The following is a 20,141-nucleotide window of genomic DNA, read 5'->3' as shown; positions in this document are numbered from 1 at the left end:
TCAGTTATGCTGTTTTGTAGAGGGACAAGTTTTAGGATTTTTTTTCATAGCACACATGACCCTTTGTGACTTGTTTATCTTTTTGCCACAAATTAACTACATTTTATTTATTGTAACGTAGGTGAATGGCTGTTCATCTCTGAAAAAAAATTGGGTACAGAATTTGTCTTAATATGAATGTACCAGTTTTAAGGTTTTGCAGAACTTAAGTATGGCTTCTAGTTAAATGATTAGAAGATAGAAAACCCTACACTCTTTTACTGTATGGTCCACTTCAATATCCTCAGTTAATTTTATTAAGAAAGCCCGGAAAGCCTGGTTTGTGGAATACATTTACATTTTGTGAACCGATTGTGATGCTCTGGTTTTAGAGATTTTCACAAAATAACTGCATTTTATCTTTTTTTGTAATTGCTTGGACTACATCTTTTGAAAACATTTTCACATAAGTATGACTTAAGTTTGCAGAATCAAAATTTCCAGCTTTAATGAACTCCTCTGAATATACTGAACTCTGAGCTCCTATTTGCTCCTCTACTTTGTTCCTCATCATTATAACTAGTATATAAATATCTTGAGTTCATATGAAAAGTGAGACAATGTATTAGTATTTTATATAATTACCTTGTTTGATCCTCATAACAACCCTGTGATATGTGTTATCTCTATTTTACAGGTTAAAGAAACTCATGTTTAGAGAGATTGAGAAATTTGTCCAAGCTCATGGAGTAGATACTTACAGAGTTTAAGTTTGAATCCAGTTCTGTTAGACTCCAAAATCTGTTTTCTTCCCACTAAGTTAGATACTGTGTATCTATTTCATTTTAAGTGAAATCCTGTGCTCATCTGGCTCCCCTAGCAGAAGAAAGAACCCTTTGGAGGACACGGACCTTGTGTTATTCATATTTATGTCTTCAGAGCCTGGTACAGATTCCAGAATTTTTAAAATAAACACTGAATGAAAGACACTGACATCACTGAAATGGTAGCAATGAGGCATGTACCAATGAAGTAGTTTCTCTAGTATAGGCACTTACTGCTTCATATACCTCCTGCCCTTCTGATGTGGTTATACACATGCATGCCCCAAAACACACACACACACTCTTTCATCCTTACCAATCCTGCGACATTAAGAATTTGTTCTCATTTTGGATCGGAAAATCAAGATATAGGGGTGCCTGCCTGGCTCAGTTGGTAGAGCATGTGACTCTTGAGCTTGGAGTTGTGACTTTGAGCCCCGTGTTAGGTGTAGAGATTACTTAAAAATAAAATCTAAACAATAACAACAAAAAGCAAACAAAAGAAAAGATCTAGGAGAAAAAATGTGGTTTGCTTAAGATCGCACCACTAGTTAGTGACAAATTTGGGATGCAAATCAAGATTTTCAAACTTTCAATCTTATAACCATCTACTCCAGGCTATCCATCTATGCTAGTGGAAATCTATACTTTATTTCCTGATGTGTTTATTTGCTTATTGAGAAATAATGGCAAGAAAACAAAGGTGTCCACAAATGGATTGTGTCTAAAGAAGACACCTTCTTTTGAAGTGATGAATGTATACTCTATGCTCAGTCTTTTTTTTTGTTGTTGTTTTGTTTTGTTTTGCTCAGTCTTTTTATATATAGTCTTTCATTTATTTTCCTTTGCAAAGCATATATTTTGCAAGTGGTAATTATAGTTAGAATTTTAGTCAAAGAATATAATAGTTCCAACTAACAAACTATAGGAAGATTATAAACCCATGACCATATCATACTGTAATCCTGGTCTAGCAGGATTCCTGGCACATTCAGAGTATATTAAAGACTGTTTTGCAGACTTGCTCAAAATACTATGCTTTTTTTTTTTTTAAGATTTTTTTTTATTTGAGAGAGAGAGAGAGAGAGAGCAAGCATTGGTGGGGAGGGGCAGAGGGAGAGAGAGAATCAGCTCAATCCCAGCACCCTGAGATCATGACCTGAGCCAAAATCAGGAGCCAGCCAGGTGCCCTGAAGTACTGTGCTTCTTGAGTAGAAAGATTTGCTTTACTAACACCTGAAGAATGATAACAGTTATAGGCAATCTGGTGTTTTTGTGTAGAATAATTATGTCAGCACAATTTATATGTTGTAATATAGGATTTTTTTTTTAAAGATTTATTTATTTATTTGACAGACAGAGATCACAAGTAGGCAGAGAGAGTGGGGGAGGCAGGCTCCCTGCTGAGCAGAGAGCCTGATGTGGGGCTCAATCCCAGGACCCTGAGATCATGACCCAAACCAGAGGCAGAGGCTTAACCCACTGAGCCACCCAGGCACCCCTGTAATACAGGGATTTAAAGTAAAAATTTATACTTCTCCATGTAATATGAAGCATGATATAAAGAGTACATTTAACATATCTTAAACACTTATAATTTTTATTTTTTTAGGCCCATTTTTTTTCCAGTAGAATTTTTTCCTAATTTGTCCTCGATGTGTATCAAAATTTTTGACGTTTGGTAGTATAATCCATTTTTTTCTAATAATGCTTTAAAAATCTATGAAAGATGGGTAAAATTTGAGTAGTGTGTATAATATTAAATTATGAATCAAAGACTTCAGGAGCATCTGGGTGGCTCAGTCAGTTAAGCATCTGCCTCTTGATTTCGGCTCAGGTCATGATCTCAGGGTTTTGAAATCAAGCTTCATATTGGGCTCTGTGCTGGGCATGGAGCCTGCTTAAGGTTCTCTCTTGGGGCACCTGGTGGCTCAGTCGGTTAAGCATCTGACTTGGGCTCCGGTCATGATCTCTGGGTCCTGGGATTAAGCTCTGTGTCAGGCTCTGTGTTCAGCTGGGAGTCTGTTCCCCCTCTCCCTCTACCCCTCCCCTGCTTGGGCACGTGCAGGTGCTCTCTCTCTGTCTCTCTGTCTTAAATAAATAAAATCTTAAAAAAAAAATAGATTCTTGGGACACCTGGGTGGCTCAGTGGGTCAAGCATCTGCCTTTGGCCCAGGTCATGATCCCAGGGTCCTGGGATTGAGTCACACATTGGGCTTCTTGCTCACCGGGGAGGGAGCCTGCTTCTCCCTCTGCTTGCTACTTCCCTGCTTGTGCTCTCTCTCTCTGACAAATAAATTTAAAAATCTTTAAAAAAAAAAAAAAGATTCTCTCTCTCCCTATGCCCCTCCCCCCCAACTTCAGATATTATAGGTTATCAATATTTGAAGGTGCTAGTATTTTATCTCCTTCTGCAGTAGACACATTGCCTCTAAATTTTAATCTGGAAGATCACTAGAATGACTGAAAAAGGTGTACAACTACATGGCTTTTATATATTTACTATTTCTATTAGAGTTTCTATACAAATTATTCAAATCTGGGTTATAAAAGAAAATAAAAGTGTAAACACATTATTCAAATAACATACAGAATATTACTACCATGTTGTTTCTCAGTTTTATTCAGTTATAAATGCAAAATAGAAGTATGTAACATGTCTTTGGATTTTATTTGCTTTATTAGCTCCTCAAGAGTTATTGATCTATGAAATGGCAGAGAATGGAAAAAATTGTGACCAGAGACGTGTAGCAATGAACAAGGAACAGTATAATGGAAACTTCACAGGTAAATTATGGTGGTTTGGAGGGAGAAGATCTGCAGGTTTAAATTATATCCTTTCCATTGAAGTAAAATAGAAATATATCTAATACTTACTGTCTTTTGTTAATATAATAAGAAAATAAGATTCTTGTATGTCTTATATAAGATTACAGAAGTCCCCCCTGCCCCTTGTCTGCATTTTCTTTTTCCACGGTTTCAGTTACCCGTGGCCAACTGTAGTCCAGAAACAGAATGATCTATTATTAGAAGGTCAGTAATAGCCTAAAGCCAGGTTACAATGCCTACATCATTCACTTCACTTCATCTCATCACATAGGCATTTTATCATATCATGTAATCTCAGGAAGGACAGTACAGTAAGATACTTTGAGAGAGAGAGTTAACATTCATATAACTTACAGTACATTTTTATAATTGTTTTATTATTACCACTGTAAATCTTGCTACCTAATTTATAAATTAAACTATCACAACTATATAGATATAGGAAAAAATATATTATATATAGGGTTTAGTACTGTCTGTGGCTTCAGGCATCCACTGGGGATCTTGGAACATGTCCCCTACAGATAAGGGGGACTACTGTAATTGTCTTTTGTTTACTCCTCATAGTAAATGGAATTATGGGCCAGTGCCTATATGGTGAATTTTGATAGTGATAGCAGAAGCAACCTAATCACAGTCACATCAGCAGTGTTCTAGGTACAAGATTATTATTTGTTAATCTTATGGTGTGTTACGTATTTATTTGGTATTGTTTGGTCTCAGTTTAATCATGCCATTTTGTAACTTTAGAAGCGAATTATAAAGTTACTTATTACACTAATCCTAAATACACAAATATCAAAAATAAGTCAGAATGTGATCATGGTGGGTTTATTTTAAATTTTTCATTTGTGACAAATTTATATTTTCACCAAATTTGGAGTTTGTGGTAAATTTCAGTGTATTTGACTCTTATTCATACATTTACCAAAAGAAAAAAAAAAACAAAACCCTGAAAATTATGGCTTTTATTTACATAGATGGTTCAAGTAGGAACTTTCCATAATGTGTTTAATGAAAGATTGTTCACTTCTCTTAATTGTAATAGTTTTCTTTTTGACTTCTAAATTGTTTGGCATCTCAAACATATTGCAGATAATACTTTGGCATGGTGCTAATATATCATAAAAATTCTCTTATTGGAAGAAGTACAGGCTCTCTGAAATAGTAGTTTCTCTTTGTCTTGATCACTACATTGCCTTGCAGAAGACATTTTGCAGCACTTATCTGACTTTTGGTTACTCTGATCATTGATAAATTTTATATCATTTCATCAAGAGTTTCAGGATTTGGAGATAGGCATGCATATATCATATAGTCTCTTTCATACTAGGAGCTTTTGCGTGTTACTTTTTTCTGTCCTGTCTTTAAAAAAACATGTACTTTTATATATTCTTCCCCGGCTGCCCACCCCTTGGAATTTCAAATTAATGTTAGTATTACACATTTACTCTACTGTACTGTGGCTTTTTTTTTTTTTTGGTTTAATATTTTCTAGAGATTGTGCTATAATTGCACATGAAGAACTTCTTCATTATGACTGCTTAATATCCCATTGTATGAGTATACCATACTTTAATCACTCCTCTGACTTCTGCTGTTAACATTTAAGTTGTTCATAATTTTTTGCTTAGACAAGTAACATTGCATTTAATAAACTTGTACAAGAGACATTTCGCTTCATACCTAATCTTCTTAGAAATGCAATTACTGGGTTATAGGGTATATGCGTTTGTAATTTTGATAATGACCTTAACCGTACACTTACACACTTAAGTGTCAGACTCTTCTGAAAGCTTTACATACATTAGCTCATTTAATCTTTGCAGTGACTCTAAAAAAGTAAGTACTATTTTCATCTTCATTTTAGAAAGGGGAAAACTGAGACATAGAAAGGTTAACTAACTTGCGCAGGGTCACATGACTTGTAGCCAGGATTTGGAACCAAGTAGTTTGCCTTCCTATTTTGAACTCTAAACCACTTTGTTCTGTAATATGATACTAATTGCCCTTCATAGAAGATGGGCTAACTTAGTATCCCAATAGCATACAAGAAAGGAAACTTGTGTCTTGAGAATGAAATGATTGCAAAGATAGTTCTCAGAGTAGGTCAGAAGCACTTAGCCTGTCTAGGACTTATCGTGTGAACGCGTTGCTTGTTTTTTGAGGTTAATATTGCAGTTCTTCAAATGTGGGATGGAAAGTAGATAAATTTTGAAAGCGATTGGAAAAAGTGAACATTCTGTTTAGATTTCTGCACTGTTTTTCAGACCCCTCTTCAGTGAATGAAAAGAAGAGGAGGGATCGGGAAGAAAGGCAGAATATTGTCCTGTGGAGACAGCCACTCATTACCTTGCAGTATTTTTCTCTGGAAATCCTAGTAATCTTGAAGGAATGGACCTCAAAGTAAAGAGTCTTCTGTTACCTTTTATATAAACCTTATTTACTAATTTTAGAAATCTCTAACATTCTCCTACTCTCTACCAACTGCTCTTTCAAAATGAATTAAATTTAGAATGTTTTAGGGACATATTTATTTTCCTTTCCATAGTTTGAAGAAAAATAGATTAGGGGAACATATTGCTATTTGCTCACTGAATTATTACAGTTGACCCCTGTCTTATGTTGAATCTTTTATGCAAAGGAGAACATAGGAACTGAGAGAGAAATTGGGCCTGTGTGCAATAGATACACTGATTCTTTAGTAGGCCAGGGTTCAGGATACGTGGCACTTTTACTGATAATTTGAGCCAATGAAGAAGGACTCTGCCAAGGAAATGTGTTGTATCTTATGAGCCCTGTTTCAGATATCATAAAGATCAACTTGAACTTTTGCATGCCTTATCATTTTGGGCTTGCCTTTCTGAGTTATTATCTTTAATAACGTCCTACGTTTTATTGTACTTAGAGTTTATAAAACATTTTGTAACATTTTTCAGTTCATTTGATCCTTAAAGCAACTTTGAAACTAGTAAAACAAATACATGATTACAGTTGACCCTTGAACAACATGGGGGTTGGGGGTGCCAACCCCCACAGAGTTAAAAATACAACTTTTGACTCCTCAAAAACGTAACTACTAATAGCCTACTTTTGACCAGAAGCTTTGTGTATGTCTTATGTACTGTATTCTTATAATAAGCTAGGGAGAAGAAAATGTTATTAAGAAAATCATAAAGAAGAAAAAATATATTTATAATACTATACTATAAAAAAAAATCCACATATACTCCCATGCAATTCTGACCCATGTTGTGGTCAACTGTATTATGATTTTAAAAACAAGAAATAGAATCAGATTGGTTAAGTGTCTGTCTCAAAGTGCAATATTTAGGGACTTTGACCCAGGTCCTCTAACTTGAAGGCCAGTGCTTTTCTCATTATATTATGATGCCTCTCCCAGTGAGAAGTTGGGATGTAAACAAGATCAGTCTTTTTTGGGTAAAGGAAAGGCTACAGTCGGGTTTATGATTAAGAAATTGGATGTTCTGACCTCCTTTTGTACCCCAAGAGACCATCATGTTTAAGGACAGAAGAGTTCAGCCCCCCCAAAACTTGATTCTATAGCTATGCTAAATAACCTAAGTGCTTCAACAAGAACTTGTTTTGGGAGTGATAAGTCCTGTGAGATATTTCATTTGTATTTGTTTTTAAATTGTTTTTAAGATTATGGCATCGTCAAAGCATTGTGGTGTCTTTTTTACTGCTGCTTGCTGTACTTATAGCTACGTATTATGTTGAAGGAGCACATCAACAGGTAAGAGGTTCAGCAGCTTTTCTGTTCTTTTACCTTGTGCCTCCCAAACAGTTTCAAAATGGAACTATTGTAGGTTTGATAAAATTTCTACCCTCCACATTTTTAGACTTGTTTTTGTTTTTTAAATTTACCTCATAACTGATATCTTACTGTCTTTCTTTTAAGACCAAATATTAAAAATATTCTTGTGGCAGTTGTTAGCTGCTGAGCGTTTATATTTGGCATAGATCATTTTTTTTTCTTTTTTTTCATTTTATTTATTTTTTCAGCGTCACAGTATTCATTCTTTTTGCACAACACCCAGTGCTCCATGCAAAACGTGCCCTCCCCATTACCCACCACCTGTTCCCCCAACCTCCCACCCCTGACCCTTCAAAACCCTCAGGTTGTTTTTCAGAGTCCATAGTCTCTTATGGTGGCATAGATCATTTTTACTTTCAAGGATTCAAATGTAACTTTCCTGATGATGTTTAGTCAGAATAGCATGAATCCTTTAATCAGCACCAAAGTCTTCATATTTCCTATAACACCCTCCTGTGATCTGTCCAGATATATTCATCCTCGATTGAAGGTTAGGTTTTAATATATAAAAAGGGAGACATTCATTTGTCTGTAGTCTATAAGTACAGTACAACTGAAAGAAAATAGGACCTTGTGTTAATAACTTTTGTTAAAATAGTAAAACATTAATGAAAATGTTAATGAAAACATTACTTCAAAAATGAAGTAATACCACTTTTAAGACCATTTCCTATTAGAATACAGGAAATGGTCCTAAAAGTGGTATTACTTCATTTTTTAAAGCAGTTAACTTCTAATCGTAGAGAAGTTTTTATAGTTTTAAATGCATTTCTTTCAAATATTTTGAAGAAATCTGTGTGCATCATTTAGAGTTTGTAAGGAACTGGTTAGATTAATTTATTTGCCAGTATGAGAATCTAGACTCTAGTGTCTGGAATTCCTCCAACAAGTCCATAGCTCACTGGACTTCATTCACCTTGCTCTTGTTTAAAAAACATCTTGGTCTTAAATATACAAAAATAATTTTATTCCATTTTTTACTTGGATAAACAAGAATATGTTCCATTCACAAATATATAAATAACTACCCACTCTCACTGCTGTTTATTACAGTGCTTTCTTAAAGACTTTGTAACTTTCAGTTATCTTTAAAACTTTTAATTCTCATAGTTATCTTATTAGTAATTTGCATTTTTCCTGTAAATGTCATTTGCAATAGTATGATTTTAAAGGCCTAAACCAAAAGCTTTACTACAATTAGATGAATTTTTTATGTAAGAAGAATTAGGTCTCTTGAAGGGGTTTTTACCCTTAATGTTTTCTTCCTACTAGAAACTTTATTTTAGTTGGTTTGTTTTATTTTGATTGTAGGTAATAACACATTTTTGTTTAACAAATCTGTTGTTTTTTTTTTTTTTTCACTCTATCCTTTTTGTTTTTCAGTATGTGCAACGTATAGAGAAACAATTTCTTTTGTATGCCTACTGGATAGGCTTAGGAATTTTGTCTTCTGTTGGGCTTGGAACAGGGCTGCACACCTTCCTCCTTTATCTGGTAAGAATAACAATAAGGAAGATTGAAAGAAATATTTTAATTGGTGCTTTTACTTCAGAAGTTAAAATTCTAAGATTTTTATTTACTTAGCTTTGCATCTTAAAAGCATTCTCATCCTCAAATCAGTAAGTTTGATTTAGAGTTCTGTTTTGTTTTTCCTTTTAGATTGAAGATTTAAAAAGAGAAGAGGGAAAAACCCTTGGGCAGATGAGATTGTTTACTTAAATTAATTCAGCCAGGAAATGTTTTTTATCTTTCCAGATTTTGGAATAATGGTTCTTTTGCTTATTCAATTGTCATTTTAATAGTTGAAGTTCTTTAAATATATGAAATTATCCATGTACAAGCCATGTAAGACTTAGAATTAATTTGAACAGTTTACTTTCTCTGTTAATCAGCAAATGAGAAATGGTGTCTTCCCTCATGTCCTCAAGTATCATGTATACACACCTGGATAGTCATTTTGGCATTCTCACTGAATGTGATTAATGAAGTATTATGTGTGTAGAATTAAAAGCTTTCTTAAATTCTTTTAAATCAAAATATAAAATGTACCCTTCCTAAAAAATACTATTTTACTTAAGAAATTAGAGAGATAAAAGATACGTTTTCAGGGCACCTGGGTGGCTCAGTGGGTTGGGGCCTCTGCCTTTGGCTCAGGTTGTGATCCCAGGGTCCTGGGATCGAGCCCCGCATCCGGCTCTCTGCTCAGGGAGGAGCCTGCTTCTCCCTCTCTCTGTCTCTGCCTGCCTCTCTGCCTACTTGTGGTCTCTGTCTGTCAAAAAATAAATAAAAAATCTTAAAAAAAAAAAAAAAAGATTTTTCCACATGCATTGAAATTATAGCAGGGCTAGGACCAGGGAGACTAGCAAGACATCTAGGGCACCGAATTTAAATGGCACTTTCAGGGTCATGTAAATATGGACTTGTTGAGTGAGTGTTTCATTAAATTTTGTGCCCTGGATGCCTCTCTTATTTCACTGTATTCCTGTTCCTGAGGAATTGAAAGCAACTTCATACTTGAAATAGCTTGATCTTCATTGGGGAAAAGCAGGTGAAAATTGTCACAGTGGTACTGATTGCCAAAATAAAGTTCAACACAGCAAACACTTCCAATCTTTATGCTTCAATGAATTCATTTCTGAAGCAGGGAAATAAGTGTTAAGGAGTGATTGTGGCCTAAAGAATAATTTGAGGATTAATCTGTAATTCATAACTTCTTCAAGTCTATAGGACTTTAAAATCTCAAATTTTAGAATTCTATTCATGGTTGGTTGCTGATTTTATCCCAAATAGGGACATAAATCTCAGAACAATCCACAATAGTGTGTCTTTAATAATTACAGTTTTAGAAGTATAATGCTGTATTAGTTTGAGGGAGAAGGGAAAAGAATTACCGTTATAGGTTACCTTCTGTTCTTTTCTAGACCTTTTCTCTGAGATTCCTTGGGAAAACCAGATTAAGGAATTCATTTGTAGCATTTGATTAATTTAGAACTGTCTAAAAAGCAACCTAGGTAGCAGATTCTGCCAAATCTTAAGAGGGATTCTCATGAAACTTAGAAATTCCACAATAAGTTAAAGAAATTTGAAACAAGGAAGTTTTATGTTTCCTGTTTCTTTTCATATCCATGAGAAACCTTTATAAAATGACATTTATAAAATGTCTTCATTGATCTGTGTATCCAGTAAAGAATTTAGAAAGATAAAAATTTATTGTAAAATTCATTTGAGTGAAAAGTCAGGTCTTTGCTTTCATAAATTAATAGTTCTGCTGGGGGATCAGAGGGCAGATTTAATGGGGTTTGGTTAGGCTTTTCACAAGTATAGAAGGAATTCTTCAAGAGCTATTTGAAGGAATGTATTATACTCTCATTAAAGTCAGTACTGTATATGTTACACTAGTTTAACAAGTATGAAGAATTAGTTAAGGAACATCTGAAATTGTATTACATTGTACTTAAGAGCCACATAAAAGTTTTGTGGCAGGGCACCTGGGTAGTGCAGCCAGTTAAGTGCCCAACTCTTGCTTTCAATTCAGGTCATGATCTCAGGGTCATGAGATTGAGCCCCACCTCTGGCTCTGCGCTGGGCATGGAGCCTGCTAAAATTTCTCTGTCCCTCTCCCTCTGCCCCCCCGCCTTGCACTCTCTCTCTTTTAAATAAATAAATAAATCTAAATAAATAAGTAATGGTTTTGTGCCATTATCACTGCTAATAATAAACTGGGGTCCAGAGTGGATCAGGCCACGTTTTAGCATTAAGTAAATTTGATTTTTATTGTATTATTTTATTTTATTTTTATTATTTTTATTTTATATATTTATAAAATTATTAATATATTAACCAATAATATTATATACAATATCTATAAATTCATAATAAATACTTATATTATTTTTATTATATTTTATTTTAATTATTTAGATTTTATTTTTTTATTTAAAATTTTTTAAAGATTTTATTTATTTATTTGAGAGAGACAGAGATAGTGACAGAGAGCACAAGCAGGGAGGAGAGGGAGAAGCAGGCTCCCCACTGAACAAAGATTCTCCATGCAGGCCTCTATCCCAGGATCCTGAGATCGTGACTGGAGCTGAAGGCAGTTAACTAACTGAGCCACCCAGGCACCCTTAGAATTATTTAAATATGCTAAAATTAAATATAAGTAAAATACCAGATCCGCATTTTGAATACATGATACTGGCTGTAGTGTGGGAGATAGATTGCAAGTGGGAGAGAAAGAAGGTGGGCAATTATGATAATCCTTCTGAGAGACGAGGCTTCTGTGGAGGTAGCAGGAGGTATGTAGAGGAGGGGAGATTACAAAAAAGAACTTGCAGAGAGAAGGCAAGCAGAATGACACCAAAAGATGGCATAAATTTTTAATATTTCAGAAGAGTGGTTAGTAGCATTGAGATGGAACAGGACAAGTCTTAGAGAAATGTGATTAGTACAAAGATGTTGTGATTTGGTTACCTGGGAAAGAGCCAAAGATAACTGTTGGATTTTGACTTGAGTAGATGTTGGTACTATTAACTGAATAGTTTTGTGTTCACTTGTGTATTCAGTATGTATTATAAGTATCTAAAAAGAGAAATTTAAAAGGATTTGTAATTATATTACAACGTAGATGAGCTCTTCACCTGATCTACATGGGTTGCTGGTGCCAGTGATTGGACAGAAAAGAAGGGGAATTTGCAAAGGACTAAGAATTCACCTACCTACTTACCTTCCTTTCTTCCTTCCTCCCCCACCTTTTTAGACCAAGAGAATGAGAGCATGCCCACAAGCAAGGCAGAGGGAGAGGGAGAGAGAGAATCTTAAGGAAACTCCATATCCAGGGCTCGATCTCAGGACCCTGACTGGGATCATGACCTGAGCCAAAACCAAGAGTCGTTCGCTTAACCAACAGAGCAACCCATGAACCCCACCCTCTCTCACCTGCCTGCCTTCCTTTCTTCCTCCCTCCCCACCCACCCTTCCTTTCCCCCTTCCCTCCTTCTCTTCCTTCCTTTCCTTACTTCTGGCTGGCTGGCTGGGCTTGCTTGCTTTGTTTGCATTCTTTATTTTTTGGAACCGTTTTAGGGCTGCAAAAAGGATAAAATTTCCATGTATCGTTCTATACCCACACACAGCTTCCCCTATGTTTTGTTTTGTTTTTTTAATTAAAAGATTTTATTTATTTATTTGACAGACAGAGATCACAAGTAGGCAAAGAGGCAGGCAGGAAGGTCAGGGGAAGCAGGCTTCCTGCTGAGCAGACCCTGGGATCATGATCTGAGCCTAAGGCAGAGGCTTTAACCCACTGAGCCACCCAGGCGCCCCTGTTTTGTTTTTTTAAATGAGGTATGATTGACATGAAATATATTAGTTTTATATATTTTAGATATTTGTTACAGTTGAGCCAGTATTGATATATAATATAACTAAAGCCAATTATTTACATTGGAACTCATTTTTTGTTTTATAGTTCTGTGGGTTTGACAAATACATAATGTGATATATCCTCCATTATAGTATTATATGGAATAATTTCACTGCCCTAAAAATTGCCTTTGTTCCACCTATTTATTCCTACCTTCCACCTCTCTTCCGCCCACAAGCCCTTAGTAACCACCAATCCTTTAATTGTCTCTGTAAGTTTTGGCTTTTTCAAATGTCATATACTTGGATTTATACATCTGTCTTTTTCTGCCTGGCTTCTTTCACTTAATAGTATGAATTTAAAATTCCTCCCTGCTCAGCAGGAAGCCTGCTTCTTCCTCTGTCCCTCCCGACTATACTTGTTCTCTCTCTCTCAAATAAATAAAAAATCTTAAAAAAAAAAAAAAAAAGAAAAATTCCTCCCTGTCATTTTTTATGGCTTGCTACCTCATTTCTTATTTATTTATTTATTTATTTATTTATTTTTAAGATTTTATTTATTTATTTGACAGACAAAGAGCACAAGTAGGCAGAGATTCAGGCAGAGAGAGAGAGGAGGAAGCAGGCTCCCTGCCAAGCAGAGAGTCCAATGTGGAGCTCGATCCCAGAACCCTGGGACCATGACCTGAGCTGAAGGCAGAGGCTTTAACCCACTGAGCCACCCAGGCGCCCCCTCATTTCTTTTTTAATGCTGAATAATATTCCATTTTCTGGATGTACCCCAGAGTTTGTTTATTCATTCACTTATTGAGGACATCACAGTTATTTCCATATTATGGCAATTATGAATCAAGCTGCTATGAACAATCATGTACTAAGTTTTTGTGTGTATATGAGTTTTCAACTCATTTGGGTAATTACCTAGGATTCATGGATTATGTATATTAATTATTGGTATGTAAGTAAGCAGTTGACTTGTATATTAACTTTATATACTGCAACTTTGTTTTAACAATGTTTCAGAACTTTTTTGTTTATTCTTTAGGATTATCTACATTGATAATCATCTCATCTGCAAATAAGAAGTTTTATTTTTTCATCTTAATCTATATACCTTTTCATTTTCTTTTCTTACTGTATTACCTAGGTCTTCCAGTGTGGTAGTGAATAGAAATGGTGGGGGAACATCATGCCTTGTTCCCAATCTTAGTAGGAAAGCCTCTAGTTTCTCACCATTAAGTATCATGTTAGCTGTAGGGTTTTTGCAAATGTACTTTATGAGTTGATAAAGCTCACTTCTCTTCCTAGTTTGCTCAAAGTTTTGTCATGCATCAGTGTTGTCAACACTTTTTTAGGGGCAACTGGGTGGCTCAGTGGGTTAAATGTCTGCCTTCAGCTCAGGTTATGATTCCAGAGTCCTGGGATTGAGCCCCACATCAGGTTCCCTGCTCTTTGGGAAGCTTGCTTCTCTGTCTCCCTCTGCCACTCCCCTGCTTGTGCACATTCTTGCACATTCTTGTGCTCACATGCTCTCTCTCTTTAATAAACAAAGAAACAAACGAATAAATAAACACTTTTTAGACAGTAGTGATCAGAAGTGGATGAAAGACCAATATAGCAAACAAATTCAGTATGTAAAGTCTTTGTTAAAAAGAAGTAGACTCAGTATGTGACATTTCCATTCGATCAGATTATTTAATTTTTGAACTTTCCATTTAGACTTAGGCTTTCTTTCCAGGATTCCTTAAGTGTAATAGGGCAAATGAAGAAAAATGAGCAACTACAAAAAAATAATTTTCAGGGAAGTTGAGGAAAAGGAAAATATAAGATATCACTGGTTTTTATTTTTCAATTGCCTGGTTGGGATGGAAGTCAGATTGTAAGAAGTTAACACCACTGTTACTACTACTATTAATACAGTAGCAAACATTATCATTGTACTTGTCATAGTAATACTAAAGTTGATTCTATTCTTTTTTAATCCTTATTTAATATTTATTTTTATGATATACATACCTTTGGGGAGATTTTGCATTCCCGGCATCATATTTAACTCCAGCCACAGATTTGCTTTGACCAATAAAATTTGGGCATATTTGATAGCTATTGATTCGTGGCAGAAACTGCAAGGTTTGTCATACTCTTTCACCTACCCATTGTATGAAGATGGAGCCCGAGGCTCTGTAATGAACAGATTCCCTTTACCATTCTGTGATGGGTATGTATAGGAAGGGAGAAATAAACTTTTTGATTTTAAGCTCCTGAGATTTTTGGGTTGTTTGTCGTTATAGCTTATCCTGAATGATAGACTAACAATTACTAAATGTTTATTATGTGCCAGGCAGTGTGCTTAGCACTTTATATGACTTATCTTATGTAGTCCTCCCAAGAGGAAGGTAGTCCATAACCAGTAGGGTATCAGATGTAGAGGAAAAAAAATTATTCAATAAGTATAGTGTATCCACTTGTAAACTTTGGCAAATATAGAACAGATCAAAATAGCAAGGAAACCAGAAGCAAAAGCAGAATCAAGTAAAGGTCTAAAAATTTTACCTGTGTTATTTAAGAAGCTATTCTATAAGACCAGTGCTCTAACCCCTGAGCTATGGAGCCTTCTCCTTAAGAAGCTATTCTAAATAATTTTTTTTAAAAGATTTTATTTATTTATTTGACAGAGATCACAAGCAGGCAGAGAGGCAGACAGAGAGAGAGGAGGAAGCAGGCTCCCCGCTGAGCAGAGAGCCCGATGCGGGTCTCGATCCCAGGACCCTGGGATCATGACCTGAGCTAAAGGCAGAGGCTTTAACCCACTGAGCCACCCAGGCGCCCCAATTTTTTATTTTTAAAACTTAACACTTTCTTGGTGATAGATGATCAAGAGTTTATCCTTATACATTCCTCTTGCCTTTTATCTGTGAAACGTGATTGTGCTTTGAAAGTCCTAATTACCCCTTCTTTCATTTATGAGCCTTTATTCTCACATAGGGATGTGATATTAACATTCTCATGTCTTTTGTTTTTGTGCTAATGAAACTGTCACATTTTCTATATACATATGTAACTCCTCAGTCAAGGAAACAAGTGACCATGTTAGAAGAGTAGTCTGGTCAGAAATTTAACTATCCTTTTGATAATAATTTGTAGTAAAATAGGTGAAAAAGAAATGAAACGTAGCAAATAGAAAAGATTTAATTCATTCTTCATCATAGTGCTCTTTACTAGAAATCATGGCTTAAAAACAAAATAAGGAAATCTTTCCTATATTTTAAATAGGCAGAATTTACCAATTAGATTCTTCTCAGTATGAAAGTTACCTCTTTTAAATGTTTCATTTAGCTAATTATAACTCATTTTACAACTAAATGGTGATCTCAAACTGTTACTATATTTCCTACAATATTAGTTACCTGTATATCTGCCTTTAAAATGGAAAGATTGTCGGGGCGCCTGGGTGGCTCAGTGGGTTAAAGCCTCTGCCTTCAGCTCAGGTCATGATCCCAGGGTCCTGGGATTGAGCCCCGCATTGGGATCTTTGCTTGGTGGAGAGCCTGCTTCCTCCCTCTCTCTCTGCCTGCCTCTTTGCCTACTTGTGATCTCTGTCTGTCAAATAAATAAATAAAATCTTAAAAAATAATATTAATAAATAAATAAATAAATAAATAAAATGGAAGGATTGTCTTGGGGCATCTGGTTGGCTCAGTTGGTAGAGCATATGACTCTTGATCTCAGGGTTGTGAGTCTGAGCTCCACACTGGGCATAGAGCCTACTTAAAATAAAAAAAATAAATAAATAAAATGGAAAAGTTGTCTTAGTTTTTAAGTTTGTTAATCAATGATTTCATTTATGTTTTAGGTATAATTGAAGTTATAAGTTAATTCAGATGCCCTGAAGGTTCTTATTATTTCTTTAGACATCATAAGTAAATGTAGTTGTGTGACCCACATTAAATTTATTAAAATCAATAGAGAAAAATGACTAGTTTGGACTACCATCAAATTTTTAAGTTTGGGAGCTCAGCACGGAGCCTGCTTCCCTTCCTTTCTCTCTGCCTGCCTCTCTGCCTACCTGTGATCTCTGCCTGTCAAATAAATGAATAAAATCTTTAAAAAAAATTTTGTAAGTTTGATTTGAAAACAGTGGAAATCTAGTAGTTTTCAGAGAACAGATATCTAGCCACAAAGGAAAAGTTAGATACTGTTTATTGCAGGATTACTGATTACTAACCAGAGGGTAAAGAAAAGGAAAGTGAATGAATTTTTTTCTCACGGGTCAAGGGGAGTTAGTTGGGCCTTTAGGTTAGTTGGTTTGTTCCATTAATTGTAATAGTTAACATATGGACTTCGGGAGGTCTGTTAATGCCCTGAAACTATACATGTTGTTATGTGTCTTTGCAAATATTCATCTTTCTGGCAAAAAGGACCTGTGATTAGATTCACCAAAGACTGTAACCCATAACAGGTTAAGAACCACTTTTGTAGAACTGTTTTCCTAAATATGTCTGTACTTGATGCCACTAGGTGGCATTGCGAATACAATCAATGTAGTGTACTGTATTTGTAAGTTCTATTTTAGATAAATATGAAACCCTCCAAAAGTTTTACTTAAAGACATATTCTATTATTTATCTGTATTTACAACTATATAATACCAGTTAGTGCTTGTGAATGGAAAGTAAGTTTTCCTAATAGTTTTCCATATTCATTAGTTTAACAGTTACTAGCCTTTACTTCCATTGTAACATAAATATTTACAGGTAGGGCATACTTCCTTGGCATGCCCAGTTTCACATATAATGCTGTAATTCCATTCTTTTTTTTTTATTATTCAGGAATATGCAAGTGATTGAAGGTGATTTTGTTATGGGACTAAAATCTTTCATTCCTATAATGGAACTTGATAAAGGATATTCAGAATCATCAGCTGGGTTTGAATGCCTGATCAGATATTACTAACTGTGATATTTGGCAAGTTTCTTAACTTTTAAACCACAGTTTATTCAACTGAAAATGTGAATGATAATAATAGTACCTATTGCAAAAGCTTGTTTTGAGAACTAAATGAAATAACATATGTATACTTTTCAGTTCAGTGGTGAGTGTATATAAGGCTCTCAAGAAATGATAGCTACTACTATCATTATTCTTACTCTGATTTTACTTTAAAAGCAGTCATTTTATGTACTTTAGCTATTTTTTTTAAAGATTTTATTTACTTATTTATTTGGCAGAGATCACAAGTAGGCAGAGAGGCAGGCAGAGAGGGGGTGGGGGAAGCAGGCTCCCTGCTGAGCAGAGAGCCCAATGCAGGGGCTCAATCCCAGGACCCTGGGATCATGACCTGAGTTGAAGGCAGAGGCTTAACCCACTGAGCCATCCAGGCACCCCACTTCAGCTGTTATTCTTAAGAAATTAGCAGCAACATTTCTCACAATTGATTTATAATGCAATAGTGTGTCAGCATAGTTGAAAACCACTGATTATTGTTCCATGTCCAGTGATGAGAGGTTAGGCAATTTGGATCAATTTTCTCATGAAAGAATCTTTACAAGATTAATAAAATTTAAAAACATCTGTTTAAAGGTATTATCAAGATTAAAAAACAAACAAACAAAGAATTACAAGGCCAACCTTAGTGTTAAAGAGGAAGCCTTGAGAGGTGATACTGGACAATGAAATGCCTTGATAAACCTGAATGCTTTGCATTGGAACCGTAAGGGGCCATACTTTAAAGGTAAGGATGGATTTGATGTATATTAGCCTTTATAGGGACTAAAGTTCAGGCTTAAGTCTGAAGGAAAATAAAATCATCCTAGTCTTCACCTTAACTTTATTTTTTTCATATATAAGTCCACACTCAGTCAAAAGTAATCAGATATCTGAGGAGACCAGATAAGTTGATCAAGACAAAGAAATAATAGGAACAGATCCACAGGGGTGGATCCACTAAACAGATCCATTTATTTAATGAAGTTATTATACATATATTTTAATCTAAAAGCACTGTGTTCAAGGTAATAAAAAATAAGTTTGAATATTTTGGCAGAGAATTGGAGACTATAAAAGAAAGCTGAATGGAAATTCTAGAATTGAAAAAAATATAGTAACAGAAATTAAGAACTCTATTATTGGACTTTCAGTGGACATAGCTAAAACAGGGCTAGTAAACTGTAAAATAGGCCAGAGAAGAATGTCCAGAACAAAAAGAAATGGAGAAAAAAGCATAGTATCTGCAAAGAAACTCCAGTAAGACTGATTTCTTGTTGTCATTGATTTTGTTGAGAAGTCAGCAGCTGACAGTAGAATGTTGTCTTTTTTTTTTTTTGAAGATGCAGTTTTTTAAAAAAAGATTTTTAATTTATTCATTAGAGAGCAAGTGAGTGAGAGTATGAGCAGGGAGGAAGGGCCAGAAGGGGAGGGAGGAGCAGACTCCCGACTGAGCAGGGAAGCCCTTGCAGGCCTCATCCCAGGACACCAGGATCACGACCTGAGCCAAATGCAGCCACTTAACTGACTGAGCCCCCCAGGCACCCCATAAATTTATTTTTTATTTGAGAGAGAGAGCACAAGGGCGGGAGAAGCAGAGGGAGACAGAATCCCAAGTAGACTCTGCACAGAGCACAACTCGGGGCTCAGTCTCATGACTCGGAGATCACAGCCTGAGCCAAAACCGAGGGTCAGAGGCCCAATGAGCTGCATCACCCAGGCATCCCTGGAATGGTATCTGTAAAAGGTAAAAGAAAAGAGCTAACAGCAGAGGAGTCTATACTCGAAGTAGCCTGTGACCTATAAAATTAAGATATTAGCAAACATTCTCTAAAGGAAATACTAAAAGGTGTTCTTTAAATCAAAGGAAAGTGATTCTATATTGAAGCCCAGAGAATTCAGGAAGGATTAAAAAGTAAGAAAAGGGTAAATATAGGTAGAAATTTAAATTAAGATGAGCAGTAATGATAATGTCTTGAAAGATTAAAATATATAAAGAGAATTAAAATATAGCATCTACAAATCAGATACTTAATAATTGAAATTACAGAAGATTTTTCTAAGGTATTTGCATTGCCCTATTAAAGGCAAAATATTAATTTCTCTAACACTGTAATAAACAAGGACTTATAATGTATAGGCTAAGCACTACAAAAATATGTAACTATCAAGCTAATAGTAACAATTAGCTTTTGTAACAATTCGTAGTTTTAAGATTTATTTTTATTTATTTATTTTTTTGAGAGAGAGAGTTCGAGTGGGCAGTGGGAAGGGGCAGAGGGAGAGGGAGAGAATCTTAAGCAGGCTCTACACCCAGCATGGAGCCC

General features: G+C 35.3%; 1 protein-coding gene across 5 annotated transcripts in view; it reads left to right on the top strand.

Annotated features, from left to right (window-relative positions):
- The window catches only part of VMP1 (vacuole membrane protein 1), a 141,896-nt gene that overhangs the window by 18,438 nt on the left and 103,317 nt on the right, over nt 1-20,141 (top strand). For all 5 annotated transcript variants that reach the window (XM_045984245.1, XM_045984244.1, XM_045984241.1 and 2 more), the window contains 4 exons: nt 3,489-3,590; nt 5,903-6,038; nt 7,299-7,389; nt 8,854-8,964. In XM_045984245.1, the coding sequence (XP_045840201.1) occupies nt 3,515-3,590; nt 5,903-6,038; nt 7,299-7,389; nt 8,854-8,964 (414 nt within the window). In that variant the 5' untranslated portion in view covers nt 3,489-3,514. The remainder of the gene's footprint in view (nt 1-3,488; nt 3,591-5,902; nt 6,039-7,298; nt 7,390-8,853; nt 8,965-20,141) is intronic.

This window comes from Meles meles, chromosome 18, assembly GCF_922984935.1.
Source record: "Meles meles chromosome 18, mMelMel3.1 paternal haplotype, whole genome shotgun sequence".
NCBI lineage: Eukaryota > Metazoa > Chordata > Mammalia > Carnivora > Mustelidae > Meles > Meles meles.
This window is presented reverse-complemented; position numbering and strand designations above follow the sequence as displayed.